At 39.4% G+C, this 15,872-nt stretch overlaps 2 protein-coding genes across 2 annotated transcripts; one reads left to right on the forward strand and one right to left on the reverse strand.

Moving 5' to 3' along the window:
* Positions 1-1,772: 1,772 nt before the first annotated feature.
* On the reverse strand, positions 1,773-3,619 carry ier5 (immediate early response 5). The gene has a single exon (XM_083672560.1). The coding sequence runs from the start codon at positions 3,254-3,256 to the stop codon at positions 2,369-2,371; it is 888 nt and encodes a 295-aa protein (XP_083528686.1). The 5' UTR covers positions 3,257-3,619; the 3' UTR covers positions 1,773-2,368.
* Positions 3,620-7,293: 3,674 nt separating this feature from the next.
* On the forward strand, positions 7,294-15,258 carry stx6 (syntaxin 6). The gene is made up of 8 exons (XM_083672205.1): positions 7,294-7,447; positions 7,762-7,930; positions 10,038-10,133; positions 10,430-10,492; positions 10,772-10,900; positions 11,237-11,343; positions 11,561-11,655; positions 12,339-15,258. The coding sequence occupies exons 1-8, from the start codon at positions 7,413-7,415 to the stop codon at positions 12,413-12,415; spliced, it is 771 nt and encodes a 256-aa protein (XP_083528331.1). The 5' UTR covers positions 7,294-7,412; the 3' UTR covers positions 12,416-15,258.
* The last annotated feature ends 614 nt before the right edge of the window (positions 15,259-15,872 follow it).

Below are 15,872 nucleotides of genomic sequence, written 5' to 3' on the forward strand. Positions count from 1 at the left end.
TGAGCCCTGGTCCTGGGATTGCGGTGACCCACATTCCCTGTGCTAGCCAGGATCCGGCAGCAGTATTAGCCGCGCCTTCTGCTGCATCTCCAGGGAGTTTGCATCTATTAATACCCAACGATGTCCATGTGAAAGAATGTGGCCGTGCAGGACAGGAGGCCGGCCCAGCTAAATCCCACTTAAGCCCAAGTCGCATTGGACCATTTGTCTGTTCTTTTTCAAAGTGGCTATACATACACGTATTCCTATGTTGTTCACTATTCATCTCATATAAGAAGGGCTTTGAGCAAGATGTCATAACATGACTGCATCTTGTTAATACCTTTTTCAACTTTAGACATGTCCCATTCAGTGGTAGTGTTCAGTCACAACTCTTGTGTGTTGTAGGAGTTTCCCACCCATGTGTCCATTCTGTTGCACATCTTTAGCCCGAGTCTCTACTGCAGGAGTCACAGTAATATAGCAACAATGCATACTTTGATAGAACTCTTTTGTTTTTCCCTGTTGATATATTGAATTGACCTCTGGATTTGCATATAGTAATCTGTAATTTCAACAGCCTGATCATACCATTTTGTTTGGTAAGCTGAGGAAGGAAGCTGGGTAAATGTAATCACACTCAAATTCAGAAATGGACTATGGATATGGATGCAAGAACTGTTTGTTTACAAAGACTCAAATAACAACAAATAAACAATGTGATAATACAGCCTTAGATGTTCAATTATGATAGTGTACGGCTGATGTACTGAGCTCATAAGGCATGTATAACTCCTATCACTGAAAAAACAATGGGTATATTTCATAATCAAATGACATTTGAACAGCAGGAAATCTTACTGTGCCTTTAAGTAAATCACTGCCTTGCCATGGAAGGGCTGAGGTTGAACAAGTGGTGGTTTACATTATAGCTGCAAGTTGTTTTGGATAAAAGCACCTGCTAAATGACCATACGCTTTAGGTCTATATTTGCTGTTGTAGTCTGGTAGGCAGCTAGTATCTTACCTACTACATGTAGAACACAAAACAGGATTAGCTTCAACAGTGCAGGAATTCTGCCAGAACTGAAACCTGAGACTGCATAGTGGACATGCCTGTAAGCATAATGGAAATGGTTTACAGCATGCAGTAAAAACTTGTTTGAGAGACCTGTGACAAGTTCCCTGTCTACCAAGTCTTTCTGGAACAGCCACTGAGCCATAAATAATTCCTGAATACTTTTCCTTATCTTGACAAAAAGGTTTGCCCTCCTAGTTAAGCTATAAAAAGTTGTGCAGTGGGTAGCTTTGATTGGACAAGAGGAACACTTCGGCTGGTTGTCACTGACATGGAGTCTTTCCCCATCCATATGTTTAGCAACAGCTGCTCTATGAAGGTCAACAATCAATACTTGAAAGATTATTACTGATTCAACTTGTACTGGTATCTATACTATTTGATTCAGGGGTGACCAAATAAATTGACTTATCATTTTAAGTTAAGCTTATCATTTCTCCACTGGCAACAAATTGCCATAGGCCTCTGTATTAATTAATTTAACAGCAAAAGGGTAAATGATGTAAATTGCATTACTTGAATGGTCAAACAATGCACATGTTGGTATAACATATTTACTATTATAAATAGACATTCTGTGTGAAAATACAATGGTATTTGTACCACCACTGTTAATTTGCCCACCCATACCAACTAAGAGACACCTGAGACTAGCTCTGTTGTAACACTTGCTGAATTATGCAAACCCAGTGAAATAAGAGAGCAAAGAAAAGTGAAACATTAGACAAAATGTTTTAATACGTGTACACCACGCAATTATCATGATCAATGGTACATACCAAAATACATAGATTCAGAATAGGGCATGGGAAAACAATATTTACAGGCACAAGATTACAAATATACAGGTCTTTATAAAACAAAGACAGTGAAATGTGAACGTAGTAAATGTCAACAGAGCGTCAGCTTTGAGTGGTCACATGTATTCAGTCCTGTAACATCATCCATGATATCAAACGTAGGCCTTTCATAATACATCTACAGTTGTTTCTGGGAGCTTTAGCAACACTGTAGCGAACACGTTTGTTGACCGGTTTGCATTTCTATCATCCCTCAACTCAGTGCTGTGGGGCCAGCTCGCTCACATCCTATCCTTCAACAAGATGTCACACAGAAAACAAGTTACAGTTCCGTGTAAAAGGCTACTTCCATAGTGTGAAAGGGGAATTCCAATTTCACTACTCTGGCGCCCACGTTTCACCACGTGCTCTAACGCATAGAACTTCATTATCTATGTCTGTTGGAACTTTGCCAAATACAAAAGGTCCCAATAAAATTCTCAAGATTGCTACCAAACCCTACATTTCAGTGTCTAAAAGGCGACAATTGCAGTACTCCAAGGGTTGAGGTTTTTCAGCATTTGATCACAACAGATTTGCCCAGACCCAGAATCACTTTCTTCTGCCTCAGAATCAGGGTGCGCTCCGTCCTTACTCAAGAGTCCTGAAAAACTGGAACCGAAAATCGTTATTAAATTCGATACATTGCTGGTGTCCATTTCTTCTGTTCCTTCTTTCTCATCGCTAGCAGGAGAAACACTTGAAACAGTTACTTTCGTTCTTTTCGATGGGGAGTCGAGTTCTGAGTTTTCCGCACTCCGTTTCCTGTTCGGACAAGACTGGTGCACTTTGAGTACTTGCGAATTTTTCTCAACCGGTTCGCCGACCGGTGCTTCTGTGGCCGCTTTTGATTCAGTCGGTAAGAGGACGCTATTGGAGTTTGGTGAGATAACAGCAACCTCTATAGAGGTCTGGACAGACGCCGAGCTCTCTCCCGGGTTTTTTGGGTCGCTGCATTCTGAATCTGAAGCCACACTTTCGGTGCATTCGTGCTCAGCGATTTCTGGGGTTTCTGCGTGCTGTGTGGTGGAGGCTTCAATGCCCTCACTCGGCTCCTCTTTGACCACTGCCACACCAGGGGCGTCCAGAGATTCTGGTAAATTCTCCGTCGCGGTAGGGATCAATTTGTCTTGATCCGAGTCCATGTAGTCTCCCTCACACCACTCTCTGGCGTCGCCATGCTGGGCGCTCAAGCATACGCCGCCATAGTAGTCACTCAGGTACACTTGCCGGGCGCTCCGAAGAACGAGAGAAACAAGTAGATTTTTGTGTAGTTTGATACCACCGCGTTGTACTCGGGAATTGTAAATTTTCCCGAGTGAAATGCTCATAATCCGATGCGCCTCAACTTTATACTCCATGATTGAATAATGTTTTTAAATCAATAAGGTAGTAGTAGAATGCTAGTAGAATGCAGTCAGTCTTTCAAGAGCGAACAAAGTAATCCAAAAGTCCTCTAGGCCTATTGAAGGAGGTTTGAAGTTGTTTTTTCCCACTTGACGGTCGCCTCCAAGTCGCCCCCGAGTTCAGTATCAACAATGACGTAGCTGTTTGCTTTAGAAAATCGTTATAGGCTATGTGATGAACGCACAACCTGCCTCATAGTTCTCAAGTGAACAGCGCAGAGTAATTTGGCTTGCTTGATAATTCAGTGCGCTCACTTGCATGGGGTGAAGCGATTAAAGGGGTGCATTACCGTTTCACACTCTTCTCTTGTCAACAGTCTAGCCTACAGAGGAATGGGACTGTTTCTATTTTTAAGATTAATTTATACCCCAACGTAACAATTACGCTAGCCAATGAAAACACATGTCGTCTTTTACAATCACAATGAATTACGCCCCGCCAAATCTACACGGACCAATGGGCACGCGCAAAGGAGATACATGAAATTTGAATACGAACGTGGGACAGTGATTTAAAGGAACAGTCTATACTATTTACAGCTGTTTTGGTCATTACAGTTAATGATATACCCATTGGTTTAGAAGAATAGCCTATAACTTATGAAAGCCACAAGCTCAGTACAACTATCTTACCTCATCATACACCAAAGGTTGTTTTACTCCATTGTTTGTAAACAATTTCTTTCTTGAGAAACATTAAAGCTTCAATGTTTTCATCTCATGGACTGAGTCATTGCATCCATAGCACCACCTATGAATTTGAGAGTGGTAACATTTCAAGCCCAATATCAAACCAAATGGCAGGACTGCTGTTTGGCTGAAAAACAAATTAAGGGATGCACCCAAGAAGGGTACAACCTGTCTATATCTCATAAATGCACAAAATACAAGATGCACACCACACAAACTAATGTTGTAAATGTAGCCTAATTGGACATTGAAGAGATATTGCATGTAGAATACCCTTCTTACTATAGATGATTCTACCTACCTACATAGTTTGTGTTATTTTAGCAATAGCCTTTCTGTAGATATGGGCATTTAACTTCAATATTTTCAGTCTTTTTCAAAAAAACAGCAACGCCGATTATTATATGGAGCATGTCCCCTTTAAAGAGTATCTTTTATTTTGATGGCCGACTTCCTGGGTTGATGTAATGCTTTGACTGTTTTCAGCCTGGTCACATGATGCTTTTGTGCTGTGTGTTGGCAAAGGCAAATGCTAGTGAATGGAACCGTTAGGAGGGGGAGGGTAGTGGTGTTTTGTTTCAGGACAAGCTTTGGGTCAGGAGACTGTTAGGTATGTGTGTGGGGGAGGGGTGTGTTGAAATGTACTCAGAATGGAAAATAGTTTAAGGCCTCTCCCCTGTAATACATAGTAAAACGCAATGGAGATTTGTCAACTCATTGTTTTGGAGTGTTGATCAGGTCCATAGAGATACATTGTTCTCACTCTGTGGTCAGGTTAGCATAAACACAAAGATTAGGGAAGGGACATGACGCAACGCTTATGCATGTTATTCATGTTGATGATCCAAAATGAAAAGCATCATCTGGATAAAAACATGTAGTTGCTGTGTAAGAGTAATTAATTAAATATAACATGAACATTTAATTATAACATGACACTGGAAAGAAACTGCACCCCACATGTATCTGCATTTGTATATAAATAATTACTCATTTGTAGTTGCCTAAAACAAACAAGAGCACACGAATCCTTTGACTAAAAGGGATTATAAAGAATTGTAAAATTGACAAAAAAAAAGATTGACTTAAAACAGCCAGATACTCAATTTACACAATAGGGCCCCATTCTAGGAATATGTCCAAAACACCTTGCAGACACTCCAATCAACTAATATTATGACATAATTCCTCTCTGAAGACTTTGTCGGCATTATATATATTTTTAAAGTCAATTTACTATGCTGTAATTCACTTGAGAATTTTGTTCTAATGACAACAAAAATGCAAAAGTGTATTACAGGATGACAAAGTGACTTTGTTTGAAAAATAATGCAGACAAAGTCTTCAGAGAGGGAACCTGTCATAATATGAGTGGATTGGAGTGTCTGCAATGTGTTTTGGACATATTTCCAGAATGAATGGGGCCCAAAATATGACTACTCAGTATTTAAGGAACCAACATATGTAACTAAAAACTGTCTGGGCTTATCAACGAGACCCAAGGTCATGGCCAAACAAGAAAAAAAAAGAAGTGGAACATCCCTTTAATGCTTTCCTCCTCTTCTGTTCTTCTGATGAAAATATTGTGAAAACAGTATCCTACAAGGCCAAAATGTTAGTTGTGTCCTGCTTCATATTATTGTGCTAATCAGATAAGATACCTATACATGCAATTTAGCAGATTCTTGTCTTAAAAGTGCAATATGTAACATTCAAGCCTTCTAAAAGCTTCCTAATAGTTCTAATGACTATGTTTAATCTGATTTAATCGTTCCCTTGAAAGAAAGATTTCATTAACGAACACTGTTTTTATCCTGTGAAAGCACTTTCTAAAATGGAGTGTCCTACCCGACACTCGGTTAACATGTTGTTACTGGCCAGCTAATGTCCGACACTACAAGTCCATTTCGGGGGGTTATATTATTATTAGGGAGGATGTTGTTGTTTGGAACTCAGAACTGAATTTCACCACGGTGGCCAGAGGTGGCACATTTCCAACAGACTTACGCCCTGCTACTTTAAAGGACTTACAGTACAGTGAGTGCACACATTTATGGTGTATATATATATATATATATTCCCAGCAGGAATCAAACCCACTTAAGCATTGCTAGCACCATGCTCTATACCAACTGAGCCACAGAGCCACACAGGATCACTATCTAAAGAGAAAAATAAATTCCAGAAGAAACTTTGTGGGCTTGCACAGTGTTATTTTGGTTGTGTAAATAATTTAAAGATGGTTTGATAGAGGATATGGATGTATAGATGAGCGATAGATCAATCAAATTAAAAGTTTCATAAGAGTTATACTGAGAAAGCAATAGTGACTGACAATAGGAAGAAAGAATGATGACTGAGTAGTTGAAAGAAAGTGGGATGGACAGATGGATAAAGATAAAAGATTACATTTACATTTATTTACATTTATGGCATTTAGCAGACGACAACAGACAACAGACAACAAATACATTTGTTTAAGTAAGTGAATCATCTATCCATCAGTCATCATAAGATAAAGTAATCAATGCTCAGACCAGGGGCCATAGGCAGTCGCAATGCTAGAAGAAGGATTTTTTTTTTTATTAAAGGGAGAAAAACTTGTACAGGGGGCTAGTTTCTAAGATAGCTAGCTACCCTATTTATTTGTGTTTTATTATAATGTGTTTCTCTGTTCTTTCATAGCTGAAGCAAGTTGTTTCTACGTGCTTTGTGAAACTGAAGACGTCTCCCTTAACCTCCCTCCATGATGCCATACATCACCATGGCTAAAGCAAGCCCACTAATAAGTGAAAGTAAAGTAGTAAGTAATATGAAGAACTTTAGTTGGACTTGTTGAAGTAAGCCCACTAACTACAGTTGGACTTGTTGAAGTAAGCCCACTAACTACAGTTGGACTTGTTGAAGTAAAGCAAAGTACTTGTTAATTTAAAACTAGTTGCTAGGCAATGTAATGGCCACCATTAACGTCCTGTAAATTCCAGTTTTCAGTTAAGAATTGTTTAATATTTTAAAAAGTATAATAGGTATCAGAATAATTGTACAAGGATCATCATTTTCACATTTTACAGTTGGATTGGTGTAAATAGCTTGAAAGGTATAAGATGGTTGTCAAAAAAAATGCATCATTATTCATATCATCATAAGTGAAAGTAAAGTAAGTAACTGGAATAACAAGAGTTGGACTTGCTGATGCAAGCCCACTAATTATGTGAAATATAAATATTATGTGATAATTGAACTTTAAACCGGAAACAAACGGTGACGTCATTGAAGCGTTGAGCGAGACAGGCGTCGTATGCCCGCATGTAAACAGAACACCGTTTTGATGTTGTTTTTGACAGTCAACAAGGCAAGCATGCCCCTTGAAGGAGCATGACGTTCAAACAGTAGTAGCTATTGCAGTAAATTGATTAGCAAAATGTCTATGGAAGATCCGTTTTTCGTCGTCAAAGGGTAAGAGAGGATTCACAAGCCAGCTAGCTAACTTAGCTATCTTCTCTGCCATCTGATATCTAAGCTTAGCAAGGAATGCTAATGTTAGCTCGCTGCTAGCTTGGAACAAAGAGGATTTGTCGCAGCTAGCGAACAAGCTCTGTAACATTTATCTAAACTAGCTACGCATTCGTGTTTGACAGCTGTCAGTTTAGTTTGGTAGTTTGGCTTAGAGAGCCGGACGTTTGTGTTGCATAACAAAAGAGCTATCTTAGTTAGCTACCATCATAGTTAATTTATGTTTTATTATAAAGTGTTTCTCTGTTATTTCATAGTGAGGTACAGAAGGCTGTAAACACAGCTCAAGGACTCCATCAGAGATGGAACGAATTGTTGCAGGACCCCGGTGGTGCTTCCAAGGAAGAGGTGGACTGGACCACCAATGAGTTGAGGAATAGTTTGCGGTCCATCGAATGGGACCTGGAGGACCTCGATGAGACCATCAATATCCTTTCAACCTTTTAGGTGAAACACCTTGAACATGGGTGGTTTAAGGATGCAAGGCACTTCTTGATCGAATAAAGTAGGTCTGCAGTGAGTTTCAAGTATTCAATGTTTGGATTTAGATCCTATTCAGACTTTGTCTTAAAATGTCCCAATTTTGGCACCACATTCTATGAGATCTGATAGAAGTAGCCTAGCCAAAGCATGACTCATAGTCCGTAGTACTCCGTACCTGACTTCAGAGTCTAGGGAGGCCCTTTGATGTTGTAGGCACGGTGAGTCGATGCTGGGGCTATGCTCTACGCTGGTTGGTGTACCCCCTTGTATTGTTCATGTTGTATCATTTTTAAATGAACGAACCATGTTTATGTTTGTTTTAAGAACTACCTCATCACTTTTCGCTCCAATGAAAGGAGTAAGGAACGAGATGTCTCTCCCAAATGCAAATACAAACAAGTGTACAGTAAACATGTCCCCCACGAATGATGTAGCGCTAACCCTAACCCTCTATAAAAGGAGAGTGATGGAGAAGCCTGTGAATGAAGCAAGCATGTTTATTCATAAACTTTTTACTATGACACTCTGGTTGTCTCTGTTTTACAATGCTGTGTCCCTGGTGCGCACAACGAGGGCTTTTCTCTAGGTGCGATCACTTTCTGTGACCAAAGAGAAAATTATTTGGGCGCCATAATAGCTACTATCGTACTAACTCTATTGATATAAGATGCTTTTACTTGAAACACTAATTTCACCAATAGGCGAAGACAAAATATTTGCACAGGCAAATTATTTGGTTACAAATGCGACTAGCTATAAACCTTGGTTACACAACTCTGGTTTCCGTATTCATATAGGCCAGGTTTTGTTATTAAATGATGCTGCATATCAGACTTCACTCACAAAATATTATTTCCAAATTCATTTTGCATTAATTTACTGTATTAGGCTACACTCCTACAGCTGCATTCCTAGCCAGACTGAAGAGTTACCGGATAGTGTAGTGCTCATTTAATTCATCAGTCTTGCGTCTAACAGCTTTGTGTTGATTTCTCAAAATATTATTCCCAAATTTGTTGGCTATAGACCTATTGCATTTACCTACACTCTAACACTCTCCACATTTCACACTATTATAATGTGTTTAATGATTCATCTGTCTCACCTTGAAATCCCTAAACAATCTCTATGGCAAGACACGTCTTTCACCATAGTTTTGTCAAAATTGGGCCAATCAGGGTAATTTTGTCTCTATGGCAAGACCCAACAGAATCTGACCACAATGCAGAAACCTCAACGTTATATTTGTATGAGTTTTGAATATCAGTTTCTGCCGCTAGTGGTCGCTGCTTCATGCCTGTCGTCGAGAATAAACAGGAGAAAGAAAAAAGTCTGTGTCCTAGTCCTTCACTCCTGTATGGCTAGATGTATGCAGCTGATCACAAATTAAATTTGATGATGAACAGTCGTGTAGTGTGTGCGGAGACTCAGCACCGGAGAGACGCAGCCTCAAGGGAAATGCAGTTTATTAGAGCTCTTCGTCAGTTGCTATGTCCTAACTTTTTGTTTGTTTGTTTTGTTTTCACATATGGAGACACTGGTATGGTGCTGGAAATAATGAATGTGATGAAGGAAAAAAATGGTGAAGTGTCCCTTTAAGGCCACAACATTGGCCCAGGAGCGTGATTTAGAAATCCAGCTTGTAAGGAACAGAGAGGACAGAAATGCGCTTCTGGTTAATTCTGGCAAGCTTAGTGAACCATGGGTAAAAATCTGAACATATTTACCTTTCGTTAGCAACCGCTCAGACTAACTTTTGCTAGCAATCATAATGGTGACGTCTATCTCCAAAAATGAATGAGTGAGTGTCTCCAGTTATGTTAACATTGCATCTGCAAGTCACGTATGGACTTTCATAGTGCATTGAGAATGCTGATGGAACACATTTTAAGGTGAGGACGCAAACATTTGTCATCAGATCAAGCATTTGTGACACTCATGATCTGATCACAGTACCACATTTTAAGACCAAGTCAGAATGGGTTTTTCATGTAATATGCAGTAGGAGCATAACTTCTGTCTTATGGAATTTACCTTAATGTTGAGTGCAAGTATTGTTGAATCCAATCCTAAGAAGTTCAACCTGGATGCTGTGGAGCTGACCAAAAGAAAAGCTTTCATCACAAGCACTAGACAAACGGTTAAGGTACACACGCTTGTTAGGAATTAAGTTTCCTTATGACACTAACCATCATTCCCAAATCAGCTTTGTATAGTCTATTAGATGTATGGTTGTGTGGAAGATTTAGCTTATTTTTAACTGAGAGTAAGGAGAATGAACTTAACACTAGTACATGTTTGGTCATGATATTACTCTCACTCTCATAAGTAGCGAAGCATCTCTTCTCATGATGAGATATAATGATTTGAACCATCCTTGCATTCAATTGTTTAGTGTCATGAGCTGTGTGTTACCTTAAGGCTGTAATTATCTGTTCTTAGGAAATGAAAGACCACATGTCCAGTCCAATGGCTTTAGCCATGTCAGAGAAGAAAAACAGACAGGTTTGTTGAAACGTTTGGATTAAGATCTCACTGAAGGAGACTTTCATGTTGTTGGCATTATGCAGTGTGATGGCATCCATGTCAGAAATGTCACATTCTAAGTAGCAGATGGTTGTTAGTGTCACAAGTAATGCATTTGCTGAAAATGTCTTCAGTTCACATTTGCTAGACAAAGGATTTTTACTAAACAACAAGGTCATTGCACAGAGGACTGAAGTTGAATAACTCTCTATGCATATTCCAGTAGAACTCATGTAATTCAATACATGTCTCCCCCAGGCTCTGTTAGGGGACAGTGGGTCTCAAGGCCCAATCTGGCAACCAGGACCTGACAAATACACCCGGCTGGACAGAGGGCTACAGACCGCAAACTCCCAGTTCATTGAGGAGCAGCAAACCCAGCAGCAGGTAGCTCATGGGGATGTTTGCCGATCTGTGTCAATAAATGTTTGTACATGTGCACAAATTCTCATGTATATTTATGTTGTATTGTCATTTTACACGTTTCTCCCCACATAAGTTGTACGATGCAGTGGGTGTGGGTGAAATTAACATGATGGTTTTCGTGGATGACATTGACTTACGTGCTTGTTTTCACATTTTAAATTATTTATTTATTTACTCATTTTGCGCATTTTCCCCTTTATCAGTTGTACCCAACTAAGAAGCCAACATGATAGCATGATAACCTAAGTGGATGCAGTTGACTATTGTACGTGTGTGTGCTGTGCAAATGTGTATCAGCTCATTGCAGATCAGCAGGATGATCAGCTGGAGCTGGTGTCAGGGACCATCGGGGTGTTGAAGAACATGTCTGAGAGGATTGGCATGGAGCTGGATGAACAGGCAGTGTAAGATTCATTGCCTATTGCTTAGCCCACACATACAGTCTGCAACTATAGTGTAACATTTCAAATTGAAGGGACAATTGATTTCAAACAAGCAACAAATTCTTCAAGATTCTTTCACCAAATCTGGCGAAAGTTTTGTGAGAACTACAGTATTGTTGCGCACTACAAGTGTGAGTTAAGAAGAAATATCATCCTGAGTGATTTTCCTCTGTTACAGGATGCTAGATGACTTCTCCCATGAGATAGACAGCACTCATTCTAGACTGGACAACGTCATGAAGAAGCTGGCTAAGGTCTCTCACATGAACAGCGGTGAGTTTTGCCCTCTGGTCATGATCACCAGCTGTGTTCTTTTGATACAATGGCTAATTATATGCAAGGGAGAAAAGCAGGGGGTGGTCATCTGTTACCAAATAGTGTCTGCCTGAGAAAGGTCGCCTATCCAGCCCAAAGGGCCTTGCAGACATCAACTAAATCTTTCGTTGCACATTGTTATGGTTAATACTCAGAAGTCTGATTTTCAGCTAAAAATGTTTTCAATTTTCACTGTAGTGGATATTAAATGATGATGTAAATCTGACAGAGACGGCCTAGGCGTCTACTTCCTGTTGAACGGAAGCTCTTCCTACGAGACTCCCTGGAGTCAACCAGGGTCAGAAACAGGGGAGGAAGGAAAGGTGCCCCCTCCCCTCTCACCAGAGTGGCACGTCCTTGTAAGGGTTTGTCAGTAGTGTACACCCACAGGAAACATGACAAGGCCCTCCTACAACACAGGAAGAACTTGGTTGATAGACACAGTCAAATTAAATTGGGTGATTTTTTTTTGGCTCCTAGATACTGTTTTTTTGTATTCTCTTGTTCTCCACCTTTTTTTTTTATTAGTTATGCAGATGCTAGGTTTCAAAGCACAAATCCCTCATGCCTTTACATGACTGAAAGCATTTTTTATGTTTATAAAAATAAATAAATAAAAATAAACCTCCCTTCTCTTGCAGACCGGCGGCAGTGGTGCGCGATTGGTATCCTAGTGGCCATTCTCTTTGTCGTCATAATGCTCTTCTTTATTCTGTGATGAAAATATCGTCCACCACTATTTCACTCCCACATCCCCTCCCTCCAACCCCACCTTTGCTTGAACATAGGGATGGACTTTATATGGTGCTTGGGAAAACATTAATGTTTCCGTAAACTTAGCCATATCCCTATCCTACTCTACAGTGATGCACCTTTTAAATCAGCTTATTCTCCATTGAATCAACATTTTAGATGTGTGTGTGTGAAGGTTTGAGTGTCACACGTATCGCACACGTATCTCAAGTAAGGATTTTGCCTGTTTTGAAATTTGAATTGTGGGCCTCACAATGTTTCAGGAAAGCTTTGTGAGGTTTGAGGCAAACCAGGGTAGTTGCAAACCCCTTGAGGCATTTTGGTGTTAATGTTTTGAAAATAATGTACAACTACTCAACAGTGATTTTCTGCTAATCTAATTGTAAATGCTATATATTTAAGGGCCTTGTTTGTAATTTCTCACTGAAAACCCTTAGGGCTATCTTCATTGTTTTTCTCATGCACTGACGGCTTAACAGGTTTGATACGACTACTGTAAACTGTAAGCGTAATGTTGGTCCTAGATGAAACGGAACACTAGTGTTCCCTAATAAGGAAAGGAATATTTTTCTAAGCGGGTATATCACTAACAACACTAAAATGTATGGACTTTTGATGTAGTTTTTGTTTTAGTCTATTTGTTATTTTATGTTTTAGTTTTTTTTGTTAAACACTATCTACAGGTGATCATACAGTTGAAATGCAGTCCATCATGCAATGACGGTTGTGGTCTTAATGCATTACATGCATTTTGTCTCTGCACCAACAATTGCTTCTCAAGCAAAAACAAATGTATATTAAAACCATTTAGTTTTTCCAGCCAAACAGATCGCAGTACACTTCCCCTCAGCCCTGCCGGTTCAACACAGAAACTGAGACTGCACCTTTAATGACAATCACCTGCAAAACCATCAGCAATCTCCTGTAGTGCTGAATGGAAATTAGCATAATCATAGATTATTGCCTCTCTTATAGGGCTCAAGCTTGCATTTGTGTCTGGATGAGTACTCTTATCTTATATGCTTAAAAGTATTTTTTATCAAGATGTCTTTGTGCATGTTGTCCATTGGTCAGGTAGCTTAGGCTGTGTCTGCAAACACTTTACTACAAATGCCCTTCGTAAGGACATTATTACATGTTTTTAAGCAAGGTGTCTCATGACATGCTCAGAGGCACTTCCTTAATGCTTATGGCAATAATCACAAGTGGGTACTGTATGTCAACAGAAACCCTATGTCAACTTGCTGGTTGTTTACATATGCGTTATGCATTAGTTTATGGCTGTGTCATGATGTTTTGATGTAGGGCCTCCATATTTAAGCATTCTAAGTTTTCAAACTGCTAATTGCCTGACCTGTTTTCCTCTACCAGGATTACCTGTTTCGATGCTAAGCCGCCATAAAACCTAATGTTGTAATATGGATTCATGAGGGATATGCGTCTAAATGGAATGACTGGGTCATGATGACTGGTAGTTGCTATGTGTCTAAATGGACTGACTGGGTCATGACTGGTAGTTGCTATGTGTCTAAATGGACTGACTGGGTCATGACTGGTAGTTGCTGTGCGACAGAGTGCAGAAATCTGAATAGCCAGTGCCTTAGGATAACACGTGTCACTAGAGTTGGAACAATTCATTGTATGATGAGGCCTGTATTCGATGAAAAATTGGTAACCACAATTCAAGGATGATAAGCAACTTATAAAGGGTACATAAGAATGATTGAACTGATGTCAAGTTTCTAGTTGTTTCACACGAAACATCTTCTTATAGTGCAACAACAACAATTTCCTTTTACTCATCCCGGAAACCTGATTAATTGATTGAATTAGGCCTTCTGTCATTTAGGTTTTTGATGTGAACTTATTATTATAATTGTTATTATTGTTATTATTATTATATTATTTGACTGAATGCTGAATTTCAGTTGGACTACATGTCAATGCGCCTCAGTCTTTATGGTCAACAAAGATCACAAGAACAAGAGAAAAATTACAATGTTGTGATGCACAGTGTTACTATGAAACAGAGTACTATGAAATACAATGGACACTCATGATTTATGTTGTCACTGTGAGCTCCTAAAATCGTTGTTTTGAAAACGCTCCACTATTTTCTTACGATGTTAACAATAAATATAATTTGTGTGTTTGTTTTTATTTGTTATTATGAGTAACACTGCAATTTTACTCTAACAGAAATACGGTTTTGCATGACAGTATGATGAAGGTAAAAAAAAAGAAGAATGAATTCAGTGGGGGGTTTTTCTCAGTGTACATTTCTTTGTTTCATTTTTTTCTTTTAATGCGTCAGCACTTTTTGAACAGTAATATCTATGGCAGGCAGAGTTGTGAGTTTACAATATTTTAACATTTTAAAGCATGACAATGACCCAGACAGTTATTTACCAACTAAAAATCACTTATGTTAGTCTCAAAGATGCTATGTGGTATGTGTACATTATTTTTCAAACGGTTTTGTGATGTGATATTACAATACAAGTAGAACATCATAGTACAAATTGCACATCAAGCCACTGGTTACAGTGATAGTGGAATCCAATTTGAGATGTGTGCATTGCATGATATCATGATAAGTGTTTGTGTTAAAACAGCTCTGTGTTACTATTATTTGATGTGTATTGATGCTGATGGAGTGTATGTGAGTAATTCTTGCCCTTACCCTTAATGTTTCCCTTAACCTCACCGCCCCTGAGCGTCTGTGTCCAATGGCTGTAGCTGATGAGTCCTGACATGAAAAACAGGAGATTCAATCTGTTTCAGCTCATTTCAATAAAGTATGAATGGCGTCAATTTGCTCGTCTCCTTTGTTTGTTTAAGGCTCTTGGTGAAAGATGTTCTTTAGGGCTTTTTTTTTTTTTTTAATACAGCTTTAGGGTCAGCATATCCTCCCAAAATCCTAACCTTGACGCAACACAAAACCCCAACACTGACCTGTCGAGTAGCAAGTGCATCCTACTCCTTTCAGAAGGTGTCCATACAGGGAGTTGTCATGAGATATGTTGAGAGCGGTGTATGTTTGCTGTTACCTATTGATCCAGACAGTTGGAAGGGAGACTTCTCATTGAACACAAGTGTGCAGCATATTAACCCCATCCACATGACAGGTGGTCCCCTCCCCTCCTTTGCCTGGTTTCTTTGTCTAGGGGAGGAAACTATTAGTCATCCACACCTGGGCACACATATACACACCGAGCTCCAGTGCTCTGTAGGCCTGTCTGTTGGGAGACAATGCTTTTACAGGAAGCAAAACAAATGTTACCATCTTAGGCTGAAATTGTCAGAGTGCTGATCAAAAGGATCTTACTACAGTATATTGTCCTTATACATTGTCAGATGCTGCTAGTAGGGGATATTTGGGAGTCATTGATGTCTCTGTTTAAAAACTGTGTGTGTGTCAT

Source organism: Argentina silus (assembly GCF_951799395.1).
Source record: "Argentina silus genome assembly, chromosome: 6".
Classification (NCBI taxonomy): Eukaryota; Metazoa; Chordata; class Actinopteri; order Argentiniformes; family Argentinidae; genus Argentina; species Argentina silus.